At 36.2% G+C, this 21372-nt stretch overlaps 1 protein-coding gene across 2 annotated transcripts in view; it reads right to left on the bottom strand.

Moving 5' to 3' along the window:
• Positions 1 to 638: 638 nt before the first annotated feature.
• Positions 639 to 21372, bottom strand: part of LOC122318448 (rRNA biogenesis protein RRP5) — a 32446-nt gene continuing 11712 nt past the window's right edge. The window contains exons 14-40 of one of the 2 annotated variants that reach the window (XM_043135809.1): positions 20312 to 20448; positions 18711 to 18845; positions 17967 to 18112; positions 17791 to 17856; positions 16284 to 16390; positions 16080 to 16160; positions 15912 to 15986; positions 15716 to 15817; positions 14372 to 14540; positions 14133 to 14278; positions 13897 to 13980; positions 13700 to 13800; positions 13167 to 13311; positions 12878 to 12952; positions 12623 to 12767; positions 10995 to 11631; positions 9980 to 10040; positions 9322 to 9467; positions 9052 to 9235; positions 8626 to 8724; positions 7995 to 8371; positions 7707 to 7883; positions 1834 to 1930; positions 1586 to 1741; positions 1281 to 1511; positions 1117 to 1200; positions 639 to 985 (exon numbers count right to left, since the gene is read on the bottom strand). In XM_043135809.1, coding sequence (XP_042991743.1) covers positions 878 to 985; positions 1117 to 1200; positions 1281 to 1511; positions 1586 to 1741; positions 1834 to 1930; positions 7707 to 7883; positions 7995 to 8371; positions 8626 to 8724; positions 9052 to 9235; positions 9322 to 9467; positions 9980 to 10040; positions 10995 to 11631; positions 12623 to 12767; positions 12878 to 12952; positions 13167 to 13311; positions 13700 to 13800; positions 13897 to 13980; positions 14133 to 14278; positions 14372 to 14540; positions 15716 to 15817; positions 15912 to 15986; positions 16080 to 16160; positions 16284 to 16390; positions 17791 to 17856; positions 17967 to 18112; positions 18711 to 18845; positions 20312 to 20448 — 4071 coding nt within the window. In that variant the 3' untranslated portion in view covers positions 639 to 877. Of the gene's footprint in view, positions 986 to 1116; positions 1201 to 1280; positions 1512 to 1585; positions 1742 to 1833; positions 1931 to 7706; positions 7884 to 7994; positions 8372 to 8625; positions 8725 to 9051; positions 9236 to 9321; positions 9468 to 9979; positions 10041 to 10994; positions 11632 to 12622; positions 12768 to 12877; positions 12953 to 13166; positions 13312 to 13699; positions 13801 to 13896; positions 13981 to 14132; positions 14282 to 14371; positions 14541 to 15715; positions 15818 to 15911; positions 15987 to 16079; positions 16161 to 16283; positions 16391 to 17790; positions 17857 to 17966; positions 18113 to 18710; positions 18846 to 20311; positions 20449 to 21372 lie in introns of both variants that reach the window. The other variant, XM_043135808.1, reaches the window with a different exon arrangement.

Below are 21372 nucleotides of genomic sequence, written 5' to 3'. Positions count from 1 at the left end.
ACAAGCAGTTACTTAAAAATCTCAACTCTTAATATAATTTTTGAATAAAATAAATAATAATATTAATAATATAATAATTTAAAACACTAAGATGTGGCGTGTGAGCCACCTTAAGTCTAGTAAGGAGACATGCGATAACAACTTGTAGAAAGGAAATGAGTAAAGAGATAACTTTTATCCTCAAAAAATTTTATATACCACACTATCACCCGACTATATAAAATGTAGCATATTTATTACCATTAGATAACAATTTATTAGATACATTACTCAATAGCTATGATATTATCTTAGGAGTTGGGGTGGGTTTGGCCTTTGTTATATAGGATCCCGATAAGGTGTCGTCTCTTGAGCCATCCACAGAACGTCCCTGGGAGGTTTCAAATGCCAATCTTGGGTAGGAGGGTGGTTGTGCGGCTGAGCCGAACGCATTAAACTTGCTTCCTTGTGCTGGTGGCTTTTGGTCGGAGTTTTGGGGGGTTTGTTGGCCTAATACTGATCCCATCGCAATATCTGCGTGGTCTTTGAGAGCTCAAAACTAATTTTTGGCAGATTTCTGTAGGTACAGTTCTAAAAGATGCAATTAATGGGGGGCTTTCAAAGGTCAGAAGTAAACACAATCATTAGAGAAAAAGAAATGCTAAAAGGGTAGGCAAAAATTTCATAATGAGGGCATTTCAACATCGAATGACGACACTTTCTAGTTAAAAATTTGAAGTAAATATGAAAACACAGTATTGTATTAGAAAGACAAATTAATTGATGACTTTCGAATGTACAAGGCAAATAATTGGGCCCTTCTTGGGCCTGCCTAACTGCTAACGAACAAAACAAGGCCGAGAAACCCAAATAAAATCGTTTCTCAAAGCATGAAAAATCAAGCCATTGTACTCTCGACGTATTCCATTGCCTTCCTTTTCACAGACTCGATTCTTTCTTCATCACCATTAGACTCCTCGAACTTGAGATACTTCTTAAATAAGAACTGCAAATCAAGACATCATGTAAGAACTATAAAAAAAGAAAAAGGTATATTGATTATTTTAAACTTGAAACGACAATAAATAACTTGTACAATTTTTTTTCTTTTGCTGAATATATATAATTTGTACACACTTTCATCTTTTTAGGCGCTAAGCTCAAACTGATTGCCCTCTCAAAGAGTGCGCGTATCACATCCACATCTCCAAGCCGAATCTCCTGCAAGTATGACATAAGAATGTAAGTTAAATAGACGACAGCCAAACCATATTTAAGGGATAATGAAAAAAGGATTTTACTTGATCCAGATAAACGCTCCACAAATCTGTTTTTGTTGGGTACTCCCGCAGAATTCCTTCAAACATGGATCTTCCTCTATCAGGAACCCCACATTTGAATTCAAGGATAGCAGTCTGTGAGATGAACTTGATATGCTTATGGCGGGGAAGACTTAATAAAGCACGATTTACAACAGGCTGAATCACGTCCTGCTGTTGCTTCAACATTCTTTGCACACGTCTTAACCAAACCTGAACCAAGATAAAACTTAAATATTTTGTTGAAGGACAGAATGATTGTAGGAACTAGGAAATGATGAAAGTACCTTGCATGAATGCTTGAACTTCTTGGTCATTTTGTCAAGAAGCTCATCGGCCAATTTATGTTGCTCTGTCCTCTCATACATTCCCAGGAGTGCCATATAGACCTTTTTCGGATCGTTATACTGCAAAGCTCTTTGGAAGACGTTTGTAACAGCCACCTGAAGAAGCACACTAACTAATAAAACAAAACGCAAGCCAGAACAACAATGAAAGCAAGAAAAAACAACAAAGTACCTTCTTTTTCTAGTACCTGTGGAGGATTTCCGTACTCATTTTCCAAATTAAAATAAGCCACCCAAATATTAAGCTTCTCGTTCTCTTCTCGGATATTAATTGTGTTCAAAGCCCTACAAAAAGCAAACAGCAACATCATAGTCAAAGTCTGTAAAAGTAAAACACCTACACACAGCACGATATTCAACCATGCACCACCAGAAGTAGCTGCTTTGCTAATTATGTTTATCTTGTTTATTCTATTAGTGGATTATATTTATTTGAATTAATTCCTATGTTTTATCTATATATTTTGGGTATAGACAGATTTGTACAGCTGTATAGGATTTATAGGATTTGTGATTTGAATATTTAAATTGGGTAGATAAGTATGGGAAACATATCTTATCCAAGATTTGAATCCCAAAGGGATAGGAAGTCAGATTGCGAATTTCTGATCTAAGTAATCTATTTTTTCTATTTATGAACGAGAAGAAACAGACAGGAGATGATTCAGCAAAGAAATTTGTTATGGCATCAGAGAAAGGTTAAGAATTCTAGGTTTTTTTGATTCTAAGATTTTCGGCTAGGGTTTTTTTTTTCTGATTTCCAGATTCTCGGCTAGGGTTTTTCTGTTTCCAGAGTTATGACTATTTTTTTTCTCTAGTCTCAAGGGTTGCAGCTAGGCTTTCTTGTCTATCATGTCTTCTGAAATTAGAGATTCTCTTCTGGTTCGATTCAATGGAGAGAATTATGCTGCGTGGTCTTTTCAGTTTCAAAGTCAGTCGGTTCTTGGTTTCCAATTCTTTCTTGAGTTTCTGTTTCTTTTTCATTTGGTAACTTACAAACTAAGGCCTGAATTTGAATTTATTCATGCTAATCTGATGAGCCGAGATCCAATGCTTCCACTTGATATGTGTTTGGGAGAGAGATTTCGAGAGGAGCAAAGATTGATGACCCAAACAGTCATGGAACAAGCTACTCCAGCTCCTGTGGCATATGCAGCTCAAGGAAAAACCAAAGGGGGAGGGATTTGAGCACTACTCAATGCTATAGTTGCAAAGGTCATGGGCATCTCGCTGCAAATTGCTCTAAGAAAACGAGCAACTATTGCAAGAAGCAAGGACATATCATCAAGGATTGCCAGATATGTCCTCCACGTCGCCGAGAAACTATCTATTCAGTTGCTGCTGAGGCTACTAGTGCTGCCAGCTCTACCTTGGCCACTTCCCCTCATGTTCCAGCTTCCACTTCTCAAAATTCCACCTCTATTACACCAAAAATGGTACAACAAATGATCATCTCAGCTCTTTGGTATTTCAGTTAAAACCAAATCTACCTCTAAACCTTGGTATTTTGATTCCGGTGCCACCAACCATATAACAAGTGCCTCACACTCTCTTGTTAATGTCTCACAGTATGCTGGTCAAATTAAAATTCACACGGCAGACCTATCACTGCTGTAGGTGACATTTCTCCTTCCTTGAATAATGTTTTGTGTCTCCTTCATTAAATACCAATCTGATTTCTATTGGACAATTAGTTGACAGCAATTGTAGAGTCATTCACTTCTTCTAGTTGTCTTATACAGGATCAGGTGACTGGGAAAATGATTGCGAGGGGTCCTTAAGAGAGTCGGCTGTTTCTTTTATGTTTAGATTCAAAATCTGTTGAGTCAAAGTCTTTATCTTCATTTTCTTGTAATATTGGTACTTTGAGTGTGAAGGATTGGCATAGGCGGTTGGGCATCCCAATTCTCACATACTTCCTAAGTTGTTATCTTCCGATTTAATAGGCAATAAAGAACTATATTCTCTTGATCAATTAAATTTTGATTTTGATCCTTTTCCTTCAAAAGGATCTCATGCCACTCGTGCCCTTGATGTTATTCATTGTGATGTGTGGGGTATTGCCCCGATAGAATCTCATGATCGTTATAAATATTGTGACATTAATTGATGATTATACTCGTTTTACGTGGATTTACTTTCTTCGCACTAAGAATGAAGTATTTCCAGTATTCAAGCGTTTCTTGGCTTATCTCACTAATCAATTTTCTGCCTCTCTTAAGGTTCTTCGTCCGATTCAGGAGGAGAATATATATCTACTGAGTTTCAAATGTTCCTTCAAGATCAAGGAATTATTTCTCAACATTCTTGCCCATATACTCTACAACAAAATAGAGTAGCTGAAAGAAAGAATCGTCATCTTCTTGATATTGTCCAGGCTCTCCTAATTGATTTGAGTGTGCCCTCCCATTTTTGGTGTGAAACTTTGTCTACTTCTGTGTATTTAATTAATAGATTACCTTTTTTTTATAGGTAAACGGTAGTATTAATAATAATAGGCATAGCCCAAGTACACAAGATAATTAATAGATTACTTACTCCAGTATTAGACAATGTTTCTCCTTATTCTTTGCTATTTGGGCACTCCCCAAACTATTCTCAATTGCACTCATTTGGTTGTGTTCGTTTTGTGCATCTTCCATCTCACGAAAGACAAACTTTCTGCTCAATTAGTCAAATGTGCCTTTTTAGGATATAATTCTTTTCAAAAGGGTTTTGTTTGTTATGATCCTCAGGCTAAACGCATTAGAGTTTTTGGCAATATGGTGCTCTTTGATAAACAACAATTTTTTCGTACTCATCTAGACGCTATTCCTCCTAGTTTGTGTTTTGCCAAATTTTTCAGATGAGGATACAACTTCTACATCAGCTTCCACTCGGTTTAAACCTGGTTGTGTTTACACCAGGCGTAAATCATCTCATCTAGCAGATCCGATTGCTCTTTCTGCCCCTTCTGAGCATCTGCCCGTGGCTCCTGATCAATCCCTTGACACAACTTATGATCCACCATCTCATCGGTATACTTCTAGAGTCTCCAAACCCCGGATCAGTATGGTTTTTCATCTCATTCTTCTATGTCTGCTACATTTTCTTCTATTGCAATTCCCTCCTCTTATAAGCAAGCTATGGAACATGAGTGTTGGAGGAATGCCATGCAAGTAGAAAGGGATGCACTAGCAGCCAATGACACTTGGGACATTGTGTCTTGTTCTTCTTCTGTGACACCTATTGGTAGTAAGTGGGTGTATTCCGTGAAGCTTATTAGATCAGATGGGTCCCTTGAGAGATAAAGCTCATTTGTTATCTTTGGGAAATAGACAAGAATATGGGATTGATTATGACAAGACGTTTGCTCCTATTGCCAAGATGACGATTGTTCATCTCCTTCATGCCATTGCCGCTTATTAGTCTTGGCGATTGCATCAAATAGATGTGAAGAATGCTTTCCTTCATGGTGATTTAAAAAAGGACATTTACATGAAAATTCCTTCTGGTATGCCCCTTTCCTCAACTAATGATGTTTATAAGCCGAAAAGGTCATTGTATGGTCTAAAACAAGCTCCCAGAGCTTGGTTTGAGAAGTTCCGCAATACCTTACTTGAGTTTCAATTCACTCAGAGTGAGTATGATGCTTCTTTGTTCCTTCATAAGAGTGATTCTGGTTTTGTTTTCCTATTGGTCTATGTGCACGATATCATTATTACTAGATCCGATATTGAATTTATTCAGAGGGTTTAGATGCATCTTCATAAGGTCTTTCATATGAAAGATTTGGGACTGTTGACTTATTTCTTGGGGCTGGAAATTCATACAGCCACATGGGTTATTTATTAATCAACATAAATACACCCAGGACCTTGTTTAGTAGGCTAGGTTGGGGGAGACTACTTCAGTTGATACTCCTATGGAAGTCAGTGTGAAGTATCGGCAGGATGAGGGTGATTTAATTTCTGATCCTACATTATATAGGAAGCTTGTTGGGAGTCTAATCTACCTCACTATCACACATTCAGATATCTCATATTCTGTCCATATTGTCAGTAAATTTATCAGATATTTGATTGGGACTCCTAACAGTGGGCTGTTTTTTTCTGATGGCACTTCTCTACAACTTATGGCTTATAGTGATGCAGATTGGGCTGGCTGCCCATATTCTAGGTGTTCTACAACTGGTTGGTGCATCTTTCTTGGAGATTCACTCATCTCCAGGAAATGCAAGAAGCAAGAGTGTGTTTCTAAATCCTCTATTGAAGCTGAATATAGAGCTATGTCAGCAACTTGCTCTGAGGTGATGTGGTTAAGGGGCATTCTTCAAGAGATTGGTTTTTCGCAAGACAAGCCAACTCCTCTTCATGGTGACGACACTAGTGCCATTCAAATTGCTACCAATCCAGTATTTCACGAGCGTAACAAACATATTGAAGTGGATTGTCACTATATTCGTCAAGCCAATGAGGCTAAGTCTATTCTTCTTCCTCATATCTCTACAAATCTTCAAGTAGCTAAGATATTCACAAAAGCAATGACTAGACAGCGGCATCAATTCCTAGTTAGCAAATTGATGCTAGTAGATACACCAGCATCAATTTGCGAGGGAGTATTAGTGGATTATATTTATTTGAATTAATTCCTATGTTTTATCTATGTATTTCGGGTATAGACAGATTTATACAGCTATATAGGATTTATAGGATTTGTGATTTGAATATTTAGATTTGGTAGATAAGTATGGGAAACATATCTTATCCAAGATTTGAATCCCTTTAGGATAGGAAGTCAGATTTCATGATCTATGTAATCTATTTTTGCTATTTATGAACGAGAAGAAACAGGCAGGAGATGATTCGGCAAAGAAATTTGTTATATTCAACTATTGTCTAGCCATTCATTTCTCCTCTAGGGGAGAGGAAGGTTGAGGAAAGGGGAAAAAGAGGAACGGTAAAATCGCTCCCATCAAAAAATTTTAACTGGCTTGAATAAATTCTTAGAAAATAATGATAGCCACATTGCATCAAAAGATCAAATAAAAAAATGATGGACAGGATCTCGAAAAACGAGAGACTTTCACAAAGATGTATGAGAAAGGGACAGCCTAAGACCAGGCCGAAAGGCATAGTCGATGGACAACAGTTGAATATACCTATACAACCCCTGTTGGTCCCGAGGGACGGAGGAGACTAGGTTTCGATTTTATATCACCCTTCAATTTGATTTAGCAAAAGCAATATCTTTTGTTTTTAACTCAAAAGCTCCCAATATCTGAGCAAAGTTTAGTTAGGTGACAAAAAAAGTACTTTACTGAAGAAAAGAAAAAAAAAAAACTTTTGAAATAATTCAGTTAAAAACGGTGCCCAACTTTCTTGGGAAAAATCCTGTTAGCCTGCCTATCTTTGACATTCTACCAAAGTTCCTCACTATATTTGGTAGCGTAAGCAAGAAAATTTTCTTATCTCAGTTCAGGCTAAAAACAAAAAATAACGATTTAAAAAGCTACTTATTAATATTATTATGTATTAGAGGAAAGTGCCATAAGAGCTAGAGCCCATAAGCGAACAAATTTACTTTTTTTTTAAATCATAAAGCAAAAGGCTAAGGCTATTGGAATACATTCAAATGTATTTAGGAAGCAGTTCCAATGAAAGAAAACTTGTAGTTAGTGGCTAATGTGCAAAATAAGTAATTGATAAACGGGAGTCTCATGAACCAGGAGGTTCACACACTTCCATTTCATAACACAGTTCCATTCCAATTAAACACAGCAGAAGTAACTTATTCCATCTGGTCACATGGCAGACCCATTCTAACAGCTTAACAGGAAAACTCCCATAAGATAACTTTTGACTTTTTTTTCATGTTTTTTTTTTTTTTTGTGGGGGGGGGGGGGGGGGGGGAGGGGGCGGTGGTGTGGGTGGGTGGGGGGAACGTGGTGGGTGGAAAGTGGGGGTGTCTATGGTCAACGTGGGAGAGGAGGGTCGATACCTCCAAGAGTGGAGATAGAGCAAGTTCCAAATAAAGTAACTGCACGAGGGAAGTGGCCAGAAGCAAATAGCTCAAAGAATACCTTTCAGCAATAGAACGGGCTTTCTCAACATCAGCCATAGAGAGCATGAAAGCCATGTACTTTATCCATACAAAACTGCAATTAGGAGAGCTTCTAACCAGTTTTTCAAATTCATCGGCAGTTCTTGGTATATCATTCTCCACTAGTCTTTCCTCAGCAGCCCTAATTTCTTGCTCCCTGCTCAGGGTAGTTTCCAAGTTCAACTGAATAAAAACTTCAAAAATAAAATAGAACTAGCCCTTAAAAACTAAATGGCCAGGAATGGACAATTGTGAAAACTGAAATGACCTCTCTTTCTTCGCCTTTTTCTCTGCCTGTCTCTTGTTCTTTTCATGTACAGTGGTTGCCTCATCAATATTCTCTTGGTCTTGACCGACTAAATTATCAATACTGGATTGATCGATGTCATCAAGACTGACCTCAAGTGGTGGAATGGAAGCCCTTGATTCTGCTTGTGCAAGAATTGGGCAATCTCCATTTTCATCTTCAGTATCCATACTTTGAGCCCCAAGCAAACTACTACCAGGAGATGTTAATAAAGTAGTAAAACCATTTTCTCTAATGGCTTCATCAGGTTCTTGTTGTGAGGGTAGTTGAAAATCAATACCATCGCCCATATAGGAACCTTTCATTCCAAGAGAGATGCGGCATCTTTGTTCATCCACCTAAAACAGAACAAAAAACAGAAGAAAATCAATAAGAAATCATTGAACAAAAAACAAAAACACAATGATCTTGGTGAATACCCAATCCTTAGTTGATCTTGGTGAATAATCATTATTAGTATCCACCAATCAAAACTAACAATGATTTAAAGATGATCTAAAATTTCGTATATTATATTTTCCAATGAGAGGTAAAAGTTAAAATGCCAGTGGGAGTGCAACTCTCAAAGATTCTTCATAAACAATATGATCACCTTTAATATCTTCACTGTCACTCTCTCCCCTGCTCTGTATTTAGTTTCTATGCTTTCAACATGATCATCTGAAAGCTCTGACACATGGCATAATCCAACCTACGCAAGAAAAGAGCACAAATACAAATAAATTCCAAGGTCACAATGCATACATGGCATTGCAAGGTAAAATCATTGACTCAAAACCAAGTATATTTCAATTAAAAAATCAACAGTGCATAGAACTTCTATGTAATTTTATAACTAAAGAGATCCCGCACCATCCAGCTGAAATAATCCTGATTTAAAAAAACAGGTTGACTTTTAAGCATCAATTTGGGAAGTGGATCACGTCTGGGAATTTCCAGGCTCCAAAAACTGATATTTTTAATGACCTATCTTCAAGTACATTTTCACAAGACTTCGATTGAATAACTTGTTCCTTACCAAGTTCGTGTCGTCAATTGTGATGAACAAGCCATATGATTCCACTCGCTTAATTCTGCCAGACATAATATTTCCAATGCGTAGAGTTCTCAAAGCATCAATTTCAGATTTTGAAGAGCTGCTTCTGCCCAATGTCTTCAATGTCACTTCAACTCGCTTTGATAAAGGCTCCACAGACAACACCCTACACTCAAGCCTCTTAGTTCATTGCCATATTTCTACCCCTACGTATCAATTCAACCAACAAGTAAAAAGATAAATGAGACTTGCCTGCCAATCAAAAGTTTTCCAACAGGGAATTCTTTCTCAGGGTTCTCGACATATCCATCGGATAAATTTGAGAGAAGGATTTTGGCATCAATCTTCCGAGAAAGCCAAATGAAGCATCCTTTAGATGTAACATTCTTAACATAACCCTATCAAACACAAATAAGCTGATATAAAAATGAAGCAATATTAAGTGATTGGAACATGAGCTATACGTGAACGAAGAAAATCAGAGGAAGCAGTTTTTCAAAATTGAAAAGAATAAAAAACTAAGAAAGAATTGAAAAGGTGCATGTTGAATATCTTTTAGTGAATGTTCCACTTGCCTACTCAATACCAGTTCTCTCAGAAAGACTGACTACGACTATAGATAATGGAGACAGAATTTCTCGCTCCCCCCTAGAACAACCCCCACCCCCAAAAGACTGACTACGACTAAAGATAATGGAGACATAGAATTTCTTGCAGGACCCTGAACAACCCCCACCCCCAAAAAAAAAAACTGTTGCTGTTTTGCACTTGGTAGCGTGCTGTAAACATGACATTAATCATGGTTGACGTAGTAAGTAAAAAGAGAGAAAATAGACTATGAGGGAAGAGAAATAATATAAGCAATTACATCCAGGAGAGCCTAGGATGACAACATAAAAATATCCAGAACCTGTACAACAATATTAGGATGAAGTTCCTCAATCTTCTCAACACGTTTGGAATGAGGCTGCCTGTAAATCATAAAACAATACTGTGTTTAGATAAACAACTATAAATAAGGAAAACTGCAGATGGAACGAATTTTTAATATCTTGGATACCATTAAATTTCTAAGCAGATAGTTTCCGTAATTTACTGAACCTAAATATTTTTTGTTTTGCAATATTATTCCTCTGGCCGAATAATTTTTTTTTAAGTAATAAGTGTTATTGAATCAAGTAAATAGGCATAACCAAAGTACACAGGAAGTATACAAGAGAAAACACCTAAATGCAAGCTAGGAAGTAGTAGAAGCTAAAAGAAAATCATGAAAATTAACCCCATTCGGAACAAGAACATTTTCCCAAAGAAAAAAACTCTAATTCCTCCCAACGAATGTTCTCTATCTTCAAAACACTACCTATTCCTTTCTAACCATAAACACCACATCAAGCATAAAGGAACCATCTTCCAAATAGCAGCAATGCAATGACTACCCTTCATGCCTTTCCAACAAGCCAAAAGATCCACCACGCTCTAAGGCATCATCCAAGCAAATACCCGTCCTACCAAAAATCTCATCCAAATAATTTAGAGACAGTTTTTCGGTTCAAATAAATTTAGCCCCTCCTTGATTCTAACTTCATCCCCGATAGCTCCATCCTTCCTTGGAAGTGGTTTGCATATTAAAAAGAAAAAAAAAAAATGACTTAGAGCATTTTTATGTAGCTTAAAATTAGCAACAAAAGTTGGTCATAATTAAAACCCATCCAACAATGTCTACAACACTTTGCATGCACATTTACGAGGCTTGTAACTCTATTACCAGCAAGTTGTAAATTGAATATAGCACTAAATGGAAAAATAGAAACAAAAAGCTTATTTTCTGAAGAAACAACATTACCTAACCATTCATAAATTCTGTCCTTTAAAAACAAGAACGTAAACTTCTAATTTTTATCAGATTAGCAATCCTCAGCACTTACTGTATGTTGCAGATTCCTGCAGAAGACTCAGTAAGCATGCCATCTAAAGAAGAACGTAATGATAAATCAACTTGAATGGTGCCCTTGACAGAGCGGCTGACTTCCAGCACTTTGCATCTGACAAATTGCCCTTCGTAATATCCCGATAATGGGTTAGGCACCCATGAGTCTCTAAGCTCCATAAAATGTACTCTACTATACAGATAAGGACCAATTTGCACGAGCAATCCACCAACACCTGCAAGTATTTTCGATATTCTTCCACCCACAATATCTCCTTCATGAACATGAGATGTAACATCTTTCAAATGATCATCCATCTTTAAATCTACACCAGCAACATTTCCATTTGCGACAGCAAATGAAGGACGTAGAACCAACCGTAATAACCTTTTCTCTTTGTTAATACTTAAAATACGACCAGAAACACCTTTCCCCACATGAAAGCGCTTCTGAAATCCCTCTAGTTCACTAGGGTCGGATGCACTGTCAAGAATAAAAAGCTGACCTCTAACATCTCGAGATATTGTTAACCAAACCCATTCGCTGTCCACCTTATATACATAACCAGTGATGCATTGTTCAGTTGAAAAATCAACATCGTTGGCCATCAGCTTGCCCTCCATTTCAAAGGAATCTGCATTTGAACAGAAACTTAGAATCTCATAAGTGATAAACTTTAACGAACATGGATACAAAGGTTAAAGAAGAGATGGGAGACATTCTCAATATCATTTAATTGATTAGTTAACCCAACTATGCAGAATACTCTCCTACTTCTTCCCCCTTTCCAATAAGGGTATGAATTCCTAGAAGAGGATAGGTCATTTTTTTATCGACAAACAATTTTATTGAGCATAAAATAGACAAAGACACGAGTATACGGGACATATACAAAGACAAACAATACGGGTATGAATTCCTAGAAGAGGATAGGTCATTTTTTTATCGACAAACAATTTTATTGAGCATAATATAAACAAAGACACGAGTATACGGGACATATACAGGAGCATCACCTATGCATGCTAGTTTAGCAATACAAGTCATGAAAAAGGTAATTTAACAATAGGTCATTTTTTGACATAAGTAATTTAATAATATTTTTATTTTTTTAAAAAAAGTACATTGATTAGAAAATAAGCAATAAAATGAGGAATGGTCCAGAATGATTCATTTGCATAAATGCCAACCTCAAATTTAGAGGTGTGTAACAATGAGCGTCTTTCCATGGAACTAAAAAAGCGATGATGTTACAGGTCTCAGTTAAGATGCCAATAACTTTTTCTTTAGCTCTAAAATATTGTAGCTAAGTAACAGAAAACAATAAAAGAAGAGAAGCTGAAGTGTCTCTGTGGCAGTTAAAACAATGAGGTTTAGAAACAAGTCTAGGCAAGCCTAAAGTATATACATCAGATGCAAGCATTTAGAAAGTAAAGACAACATTTTGATTCTATCCCATTACATAATTTAAAAAAGGGAGACAAAGTCAAGCTCATTTGACTTTAATAGCACTGAAACATGAGACATTTTACTCATAAAAAAACAAGGAATTTTAGAAATGTAAGGTAACCGAGATAGGTTTTGAAACAGATCACCAGAAGGATATTTATCAATATATTGTTTACCAGCAAGCATTTTAGGTTTCAACGACAGATCCCATTGGTAGCTTTTTTTGTCTGATTGCTTAGCTTTTGCAATAACCCTTGCAGTCACTGTTTGCCCAACCCTTAAGTTACTAAACGGATCTTCCAAACCATTAACATCTTTCACCTGCTCACAGGACAAATAAAATTGTAAATGGCCAGCTAATTACAAAACAATTAAAAATATTTACTTTTAAGAGTGATCAAATAGATGCCTTAAAATTTGGAAAAAAATACCTCTGTTATATGAACTCGTCCATGAAAACCGAGTCCAAATTTTAATTTTAGTCCAAGAGGGTTAATTTCTGTAATCTGGCAAGCAATAAAAGATAAAAGATAAAAAAAAATCAGTAATCTCAGAGTCAAAAAAATCGATGCAGTATGCTTCTAACCGAAGCAATCACGAAAAGAACAGAAAGTCAAAACTCCTCGGTTTATGCAGTTGCAATTTTTTTTAATTACTAAAATCACCAGACACCATAGAAAAATATCTCTAGAATATAACAAATACTCTTAAACTGTCTACCTCTGCCTGAACCAGAGATCCCACTTCACAGGTAGACTTCTTTCTGGATCTTTTTGTCTCACTGGCTTCACTCTTCATATTAAGAAGCAATAGCGATCTCCCGAATGTTGAAGGGCTTGGAAGAGCCATAACAGTGGCAATGACACTGCACCACGTGAACTAATTCCCATTACTTCTTGATGCGTAATAATCAGCAATAAGACAAACAGTTTATACATAGGAACAATACATCTTTAAAAGGAAAAAAAAAAAAAAAAAAAAAAAAAAAAAAAAAAGACAAGAAAAGAAAAATTATGGAAAAACTACAAGCACATAAGCAAATCCACATTGCTATATTATGGGAAAAAAATGTCAAATCTGCAATCAGACAAGTAGTTTCATTGTACAAAACGACTAAATTTAGATGAAAGGAATTAATACAGAGGATAATATTAACCACATAAAGGCTTGGAAGAGAAGCTGACCAATTTGTGAGGTCATATGCAATGAAGAATATAGAGCTTAAAATGTTAACCATCAAACTCGATGTTTACCTTTGTCCATTCAGAAATTGTTTCGGAGGAAACTTTTGGGTGTTATAATCGGATACCGATGCATAACCAATAGCATAATTATATTCGGGCACAGAAAGGACCTGTATCAGGCACAATGCAATCCAGAAATATGAGCTTAAGATAAGTGTGAATCATTTTACCAAAGCTACTAACATAATTAACAGTCAAACACTTGCCAAGTAATTCTCTTTCACAATTTCCACAATTGCATTGACTGTTTGATCCACTTCCAAGTCCATGGATGGTTCTCTTCTGCGTTTCTGAAACCATAATGGTATAAGTTAGGGAAAAATAGGCAAGGACAGAGAAATAATCACATAAAACCTTTATAAATAAAAAAGAAGTAACATCTATACCAAACTATAATTAAAAGTTAAAAAACTGCCCCTAAATAAAAAGCACAAAGTTTGACCTTCTTATGAGATTGGCTTTTTAAACTTCCTCCTCTGGATTCATAAAAAAACTCTGGCTTTAGAGATAAATCCACTAGGTGTTCTGCCACAGAAACATCCAGAACTACGGCTTGAACTAGCGAGCCGGTTTTTGCAGTAGTTCCCCCTACTATAAAGATTATATTAGTAATGATAATAAATAACCAGGATCACAGCAACAAATCCATGAAATAATCAAAACGTAAGGAGATTATCTCACATTGATAGTGGGTGATGAAACCAAAAACATCCAGATACTTCTCAAAGCTAACAACAACTCCAATATCCTTCACCTCCTGAATTTTTCCCTCAATGACACTGCTAATGCTAAATCCTTCAACCCACTTTAGCTCAGAACCTTTAGATTCCAATGATTGCAACCTAGCAATCTGGATAAGAAAGAAGATGGCCAAGGTTTAGAAAATATTTTTTTTTTTATAAGTAATAATCTTTATTGAATATGAAGAAACTAGGCAATGCCCAAGTACACAAAGAGTATACAAAGTGAGACACCTAGTTACATTCTAGTGGACTATAAAGAAAATAGAAACTCATGAACATTCCCGCCCTTTAGAACAATAGCAGAAAACCATTGAAACAAAGAGAATACAAAAAAGTTCCAGATTCCCCCCACTCCACGCTCCTTATCATTAAAACACTTCTCATTCCTTTCCGAAGGTTTAGAAAATATTCTAATATCTTGAAGATCTTCCTAAGAGAGTAGCCAGTAACCATATAAGATTACATACTCATTAGAGGTCACTATAATCTCAAAATTATTTAAACCATCAAATTACAAGGAATAATATAGTACATGAGCAACTAGTATAAGAGAATTTATCATTTACAAAAACCAGAATTCAAAACCCAATGAGCTTGACAAAATGAAAGACAACTTGGGACTCTTCTCTTCAGATAAAAACTCTATAATAGGACCTAAATGCAGCTTACACTTGTGCCACCACTTACACCATAAATAAAAGGTGAAAGCCTCAACAAGTAGGACACTGGCTTGATGAACACGTTTGTTATGGGTAAACAAACACAATTTTATTGATAATGATAAAAGGCATAGCCCAAGTACATGGGACATATACAAAAGAAAGCGTCTGGTTTCTTTTGTATGCGGCTTGATGAACACTAGCTATAACACATTGCTTAAACAGTACACAAGACCAGCAATGTGGCTGTTGAGATCTGTATATGAGAGGAAGCACCCAACTAGGAAGAACAGAGACATAAAATCAAAATAGAAGTTACAGGACAAGTTTGAACCAACAAGAAGTTAAAAAGAGTTTTTAACATTATGGATCTAACTTCATCCACAATCTTCTCGCAAGCTTTCAAAGTTCTAAGCATAACCTTCATTTTGATCTCTGTGCTTCCAGTGCTTCTACGTATACTACCTATGTACTTGGGTTGTGCCATTCCAGTTATTAATAAAGATATTCTTATAAAAAATATTCTGTTTAGGTAGCAAAAACAAAAAAGCACAAAGATCAATGGGTTATCACAAATTTCCAGTATATGGGGCCAGTTTATATGGAGCCACAATCATGTTTACCTTATCCTCCAGAACAAAGTATTCTTGAATGAAGGATGCATCTGTCGAATAGCAAGATGACTGCTTCAAGGAAACAGTTATTCTACCTGTTTCATTACTGACCTGAAAGAAAGAGGAGGAGCAGAGTGGATTAATCCCAATTTCAGAACTTCAAAAATCATAATTTCAGAAGCTTAGTCTCAAGTAGTTCACCAACATCGAGAATATTACTACGAACAGACTGTCCAATGTAAAAGGACTCTGAAAGTTCAACTCTTTGGTCATCTGTTGCCTACAGGGGACAACAAAAAATCTGAGTGAGTCAAAACAAAACTCATGCAAAGTATTTGTCAAATATAGCAGGACTGCATGGAAGGGGAAAAACCTTGTTTCTAGGGGAGAAACCAGTCAAACGCCCCAGAAAGCGGACAAAGCAACCCGTTTCAATTAAGTTACAGATGTACCCCTGTTAAGAGAAGTAAAATTTAGGCCACAGCAGTTTGAATGCATATTATATAGAAATCAAAATGTGTTTCTCCAAATAAAAACTGTAGCAACAAATCACATAAGAAGAGAACCAATTACTCACGTGGACTACTGAGTTGGGACGAATCTGACTGAGGTCCAAAGGAAGTTGCTGAGAGGAATTGATCAGAGAATGTTTTGCAGAGAGTACCAAATTGTTGCCAACAATATCTATTACGAAGCAAGAAAAAATTTTAGAATAATAACCAGGTCACCATCTTAAAGATAATAAATTTTCCATTTAACAATAAGAGACGAACAACAGAATCAACAAGAAAGCATTCACTTGGAGGAAAAGGACAGGGAAAGCAAACAGGAAAAAAGCATGAAAGCTAGATCTTTGTCAACAAGCAATTCCATAAGCCATGATGAAACTTCAAATCCTAAATGAACTTAAAAGCTCAGCTTTTTTATATGAATGATACTTAAAACTCACATCAGCAATCAGAAACAGCTAGATAGGCTTTAGGACATCAGCAGATTAGGAAAAGAAGAGCATCAAGATGGTGCCACAGCACTACAAGCCACTTGGCTTCAACATGTACTTTGCATTGATTTGGATCTTTTGAAGTGAAAGTAAAACAGCCAATCTAACAATAGGAAGCACCAATAAATTGGTGTTTATGAGGATGTTTTCAATTCAAGTTGCTTAAGAGATTATCAACTGAGGAAGCATTATTATTATTTTTTGATAATTAATAAAATATTTTATTACCAAGAATAGGCACAGAACAAGTACACAAGAATTTTTTTTTTTTTTTTTTTGAGGATGTTTTCAGCGTTATAAGAGGTTGCTTTCTTTACATCATGAGAATATGTTCACTTCATTTTAATGTGTCCTTAGTTCTTTTCTATATATTACGTTCTCCAAGTAAATCCAACGTATAATATCACATACAACTACATAATTTTTAGGACTTGTGAGCATCTCTTTTACGACTTAAGGGTCCACAGCAATAACACAAACAACAGTTCTAAAGAATCAAATCCTACTTATGCCTCAGATGTTTTCTTAAAGACGCAAGCCAGTCACCATGTTGTCTCAAGTTCTGGATCTACTAGGAGTAAAGGTAATATGGTACGGATGGTGACATGATGGGGCAGCAGATGGGGAGGCAGTGCAGTATAAGCTTGGGAAGATAATTTTATCCTCCTTTAACTTATCAGAGGTGCCTTTCTTCTTACCCTACATCACATATACACCAACACAGCCATGGTGCACACACAAATAAATATTTTTTTTTATAAGTAATAAACTTTATTGAATGGAATGAAACTAGGCAAAGCCCATGAACACAGAGATAAATATAATGCTGTTTTTCAGGATAAGAAAGTGGTCACCAAAAATTTATTTAGTTCTTTTTTCATATAATATTCATTTTCCTTCCCCTTGATAATGCCATGAATTATATTCTCTCTCCTTTTTTCTGCAAACATATTTCAGATTCTTAATGAGAAACAAAGCCATTATAAACTACCCATTTAAAAATTTTTGGTTTCAGTTTTTTGGGCAGAATTGTAAGTAAACTGAAGATGAGGAAGAGAGATCATGACCACAGGCTGAAGGCTACCTAGTATCAGCAGTTGATCAAACTCATATCCTGGCTTCAAAACTGACTTCATCAAAGTAGCATGCCCTACATAACAATTAACACGATTAGGACAGTCCCAAAAATTTTAAAGAAAAAAGAACATAAAACTGAAAAAAGTGGAGGAAAAAATTTTATCAGCTAAAACAATTCTATACCATGGTGGTCTGCCAAATGTTCAGGAGAAATTGTGCCCTTTGAGTAACCTTTTGCATTCACATAGACTATAATGCCATTGGTGGTTACCCCATCAACAACTCCAGAAACAAGGCTACCTAATGTGACCATATCCTCTTCAGAAACCCTGCCACTTGAGATTCAAGTTAAATGTAATCCACAAAAGAAACTCAGCATAAACATTAATTCTTGCATAGTATAGATAAGATAGAACTCCATTATAATAACCTGCTAACATATTTTTCCAAGTATTAACCTGATAACAATCCATTTCATGGTCCTAACTTGTAACTAGGTGTTCTCTTTCGTACTTGGGTTATGCCTACTTACTTTTTCTTCTGTTGATAAGCAAACGATTTTATTAATAATGATAGGCATAGCCCAAGTACACAAGAAGAATCAATCTTAACTTCACGTTTTACTTATCAAAAAAAAGTACACAAGAAGATATACAAAGGTATGACCTATCTAAGTAGAAGCAATATGCCTACTTACTTGATTCAATAAAGCTTTATTTTACTTATAAAAGAATAACCTGAAAACAATAACCCCCCATACAACTTCACACTGATTCACCATCTAAACTTTAGCTCATCAAATATGCCACTTAAGATTACCTAAGGGTATTTCCAGTAACAGGAAAGAAATTTTGAACTCAACTCCATCATCAAATTCAAAGGCAGGAAAGATAAAGGTATAAATCAAAGAAAGTAACGGAAGCAAACCTTGCAGGTTTTATTATGAAACTAAGGTTGATCCTCCGAGAAGCAGGAACTGAACTCATTATTCTACATTTGACAACTTGTCCAACATGATACATCGTATTTGGGTCACATCCTGGCTCTAATCCAAGTTCAGATCTGGTTCATAATGGGAAACAATCAATCAATGACAAATAAATAAAAAAAGAGATGGGATATTTTCACAGGGAAACATCATTAACTGAGGGTAATTAGCAGAACCAAAACTCTTGGCATAACCCAATTGATCAGAGAGACGGAGAAGAAGATACAAAGTCTCAAGCAAATCTCCCCTCTCTGCATCACGGTTACACAGAAAACACTGCCCTACTAGGATACACTGATTTTTTTTATATACAAAAGCAGAAGGCCTAGTTTAAGAAAGGGAAGAAAAACAAGAATCCAGAAAAGATATGAAGGAAGAAAAATGTGTTATTATGGGCGGTTGTCCACTAATACAAAGAAGCATAGAAATTTTTAATTATGGCAATGCTCTCTCATTATCCTACCTCCTATGTACTTGGGCTATGCCTATTTACTTCTATCAATAAAATGTTATCTTACTCATCAAAAAATAATGCTCTCTCATTATCCTTGAAGTTGCAGGTGTTATGCTCATTCCAAAAACTCCATATTAAACACAAAGGGGCCACCCTCCATACACCCACCTATTGGGTCATCATCCAATCAATCCCGAAAGGTAAAAGATTTAGACCCACAGTGCCCTAGCCACTTCACAGCGATGCTTATTTTTATGCTTTGATGCGTAGGGTTGTAATTTTACTTTTCCAAATCAAAATAAGTTTTTTTAGTGATGTGGAAGACGGTATTGGCTCAAATCCTTGGTTGTAGGGCAGTGTCACTGCCTCCAGCGATGCCCACAATTGGTTGGATTGCATTGATTGAGAGCACTCTCTCTAACTTACCTAGTTATTTTTTGCCCCACCTCCCCATCCTGGCAGGTCTGGTAGAGTGTATTGAGAAGCTCAAGGGGTTTCTTGAGATGTAGTGTGGACTAGAGGGTGAGCCTAAGTATCATCTAGTTACTTGACCAACTATATGTGCTCCAATCCCTTTAGGTGGCTTACACCTTATCATGTGTAATTCCACAGCTAGGCAAATGGTTATGGTGCCATGCAACAGAAAGATGTTCTGTGGCATGCAATGGCGAAAATGAAGTCTGGGAGCATGTGGGGTGGATGGTATTATAACCCAATCAATAGAGGCATTTTTTAACCAGATTTGAGGTGGAAAATGGCTCTAGAGGTCAGATTTTGGCATGGCATATATTGCGGGGATCACACCAGAACAAAAATCACGTATACAAATTCCAACAAAACACCTCCAAAAAGAAAAATCAGTATTGCATGAATACTAAAGTTGGATATCAGAACTTAAAGATGATTATCAATTAAGTCAAATATAAGGAGTTCTCAAAATTTATTTTGATAATTAATGAGAGATTTTATCACCAAGAATAGGCACAGCCCAAGTACACAGGAAGTATACAAAGGAAATACCTACTACACTCTAGAAGCAGGAATAAGGAGTTCTCAAAATTGTAACATAGATGATTAGAGACTAGCCTGGGAGCAAATCCTTGAACTCCATTGTAAAAACGGACAAAGCATCCATGTTTCTCAATCTTTGTTATCCATCCATGTGTTATTAATCCCTCAGCAGCATCAGCATATGAACTAAGAATCCCAAGTTTCGATTTCACCTGTAAAAGCATCAGCCAAATAACAATTTCTATTAATCTAATGTGTACAACCATTAAAATCAATGTGCTTGCACGCAATCCTCCAAATATTATGTTACCACTTTGATTCTTTTTTTTTTTTTTAATTATTATTACTACCATTGGTAGTAAATATGTTCAACATCACTCTACAAGGCCTACCATTGAAAGCAGAGGAATGAAAATAAACTAATGAGTGAATGTTTTCCAACTGCCAAGCAACAAGAACGGATGTGTGCTTGTATAAGATTTTCTTCTGTAAGTATTTTTTATGGGTAATAACTTTGCCAATGAGTAAAAAGACGCTATCTATGTAACCAAGGAGTATATAATAGAAACAAACTACACAAATAGTAAGAAGGTCAACAAAATCAGGAAAACAAAAGCTGAAAGAACATAAGTTTGCAGCCAGGGAGATCCTTGAGCCTCAAAATTTCTACCACAGCATGGTCTCAGACTCGAGTAATAAACCAAATTAAAGAATGCAGTACAGGCATCCACCTCCCAATCATCATCCATTCTAATTAAATTGCATTGCACCGAGTGACATCACTAGATATCTCCAAATTGTCTATGCATTTGGAAAAGAAATGCCATATAGCAGATACATTTCTATGCAGCAAGAAGGAATCATTGCAATTCTCAACAATCTTTTTTCCATAAGTAAGAAGAAATTTTATTAGAAACAAATGTATGGGCGAAGCTCATGTACACAGTAAGTATACAAAAGAAAACACCTAAATACATTCTAGAAAACAGAAAGTGACACCTGATGTGGAAGTGCCATTAATCACTAAAGCAGAAAACCGAAACAGAAAAGAGTGCACAAGAAAGTTCCAGAGTTGCTCCAAAGAACGCTCCTTGTCATTAAAACACCACTCATTCCTTTCCATCCAAATGAACATA

The sequence above is a fragment of the Carya illinoinensis genome, chromosome 8 (genome assembly GCF_018687715.1).
Source record: "Carya illinoinensis cultivar Pawnee chromosome 8, C.illinoinensisPawnee_v1, whole genome shotgun sequence".
NCBI lineage: Eukaryota > Viridiplantae > Streptophyta > Magnoliopsida > Fagales > Juglandaceae > Carya > Carya illinoinensis.
Note: the sequence above shows the minus strand (reverse complement) of the source record. Positions and strands in the feature narration are given on the sequence as shown.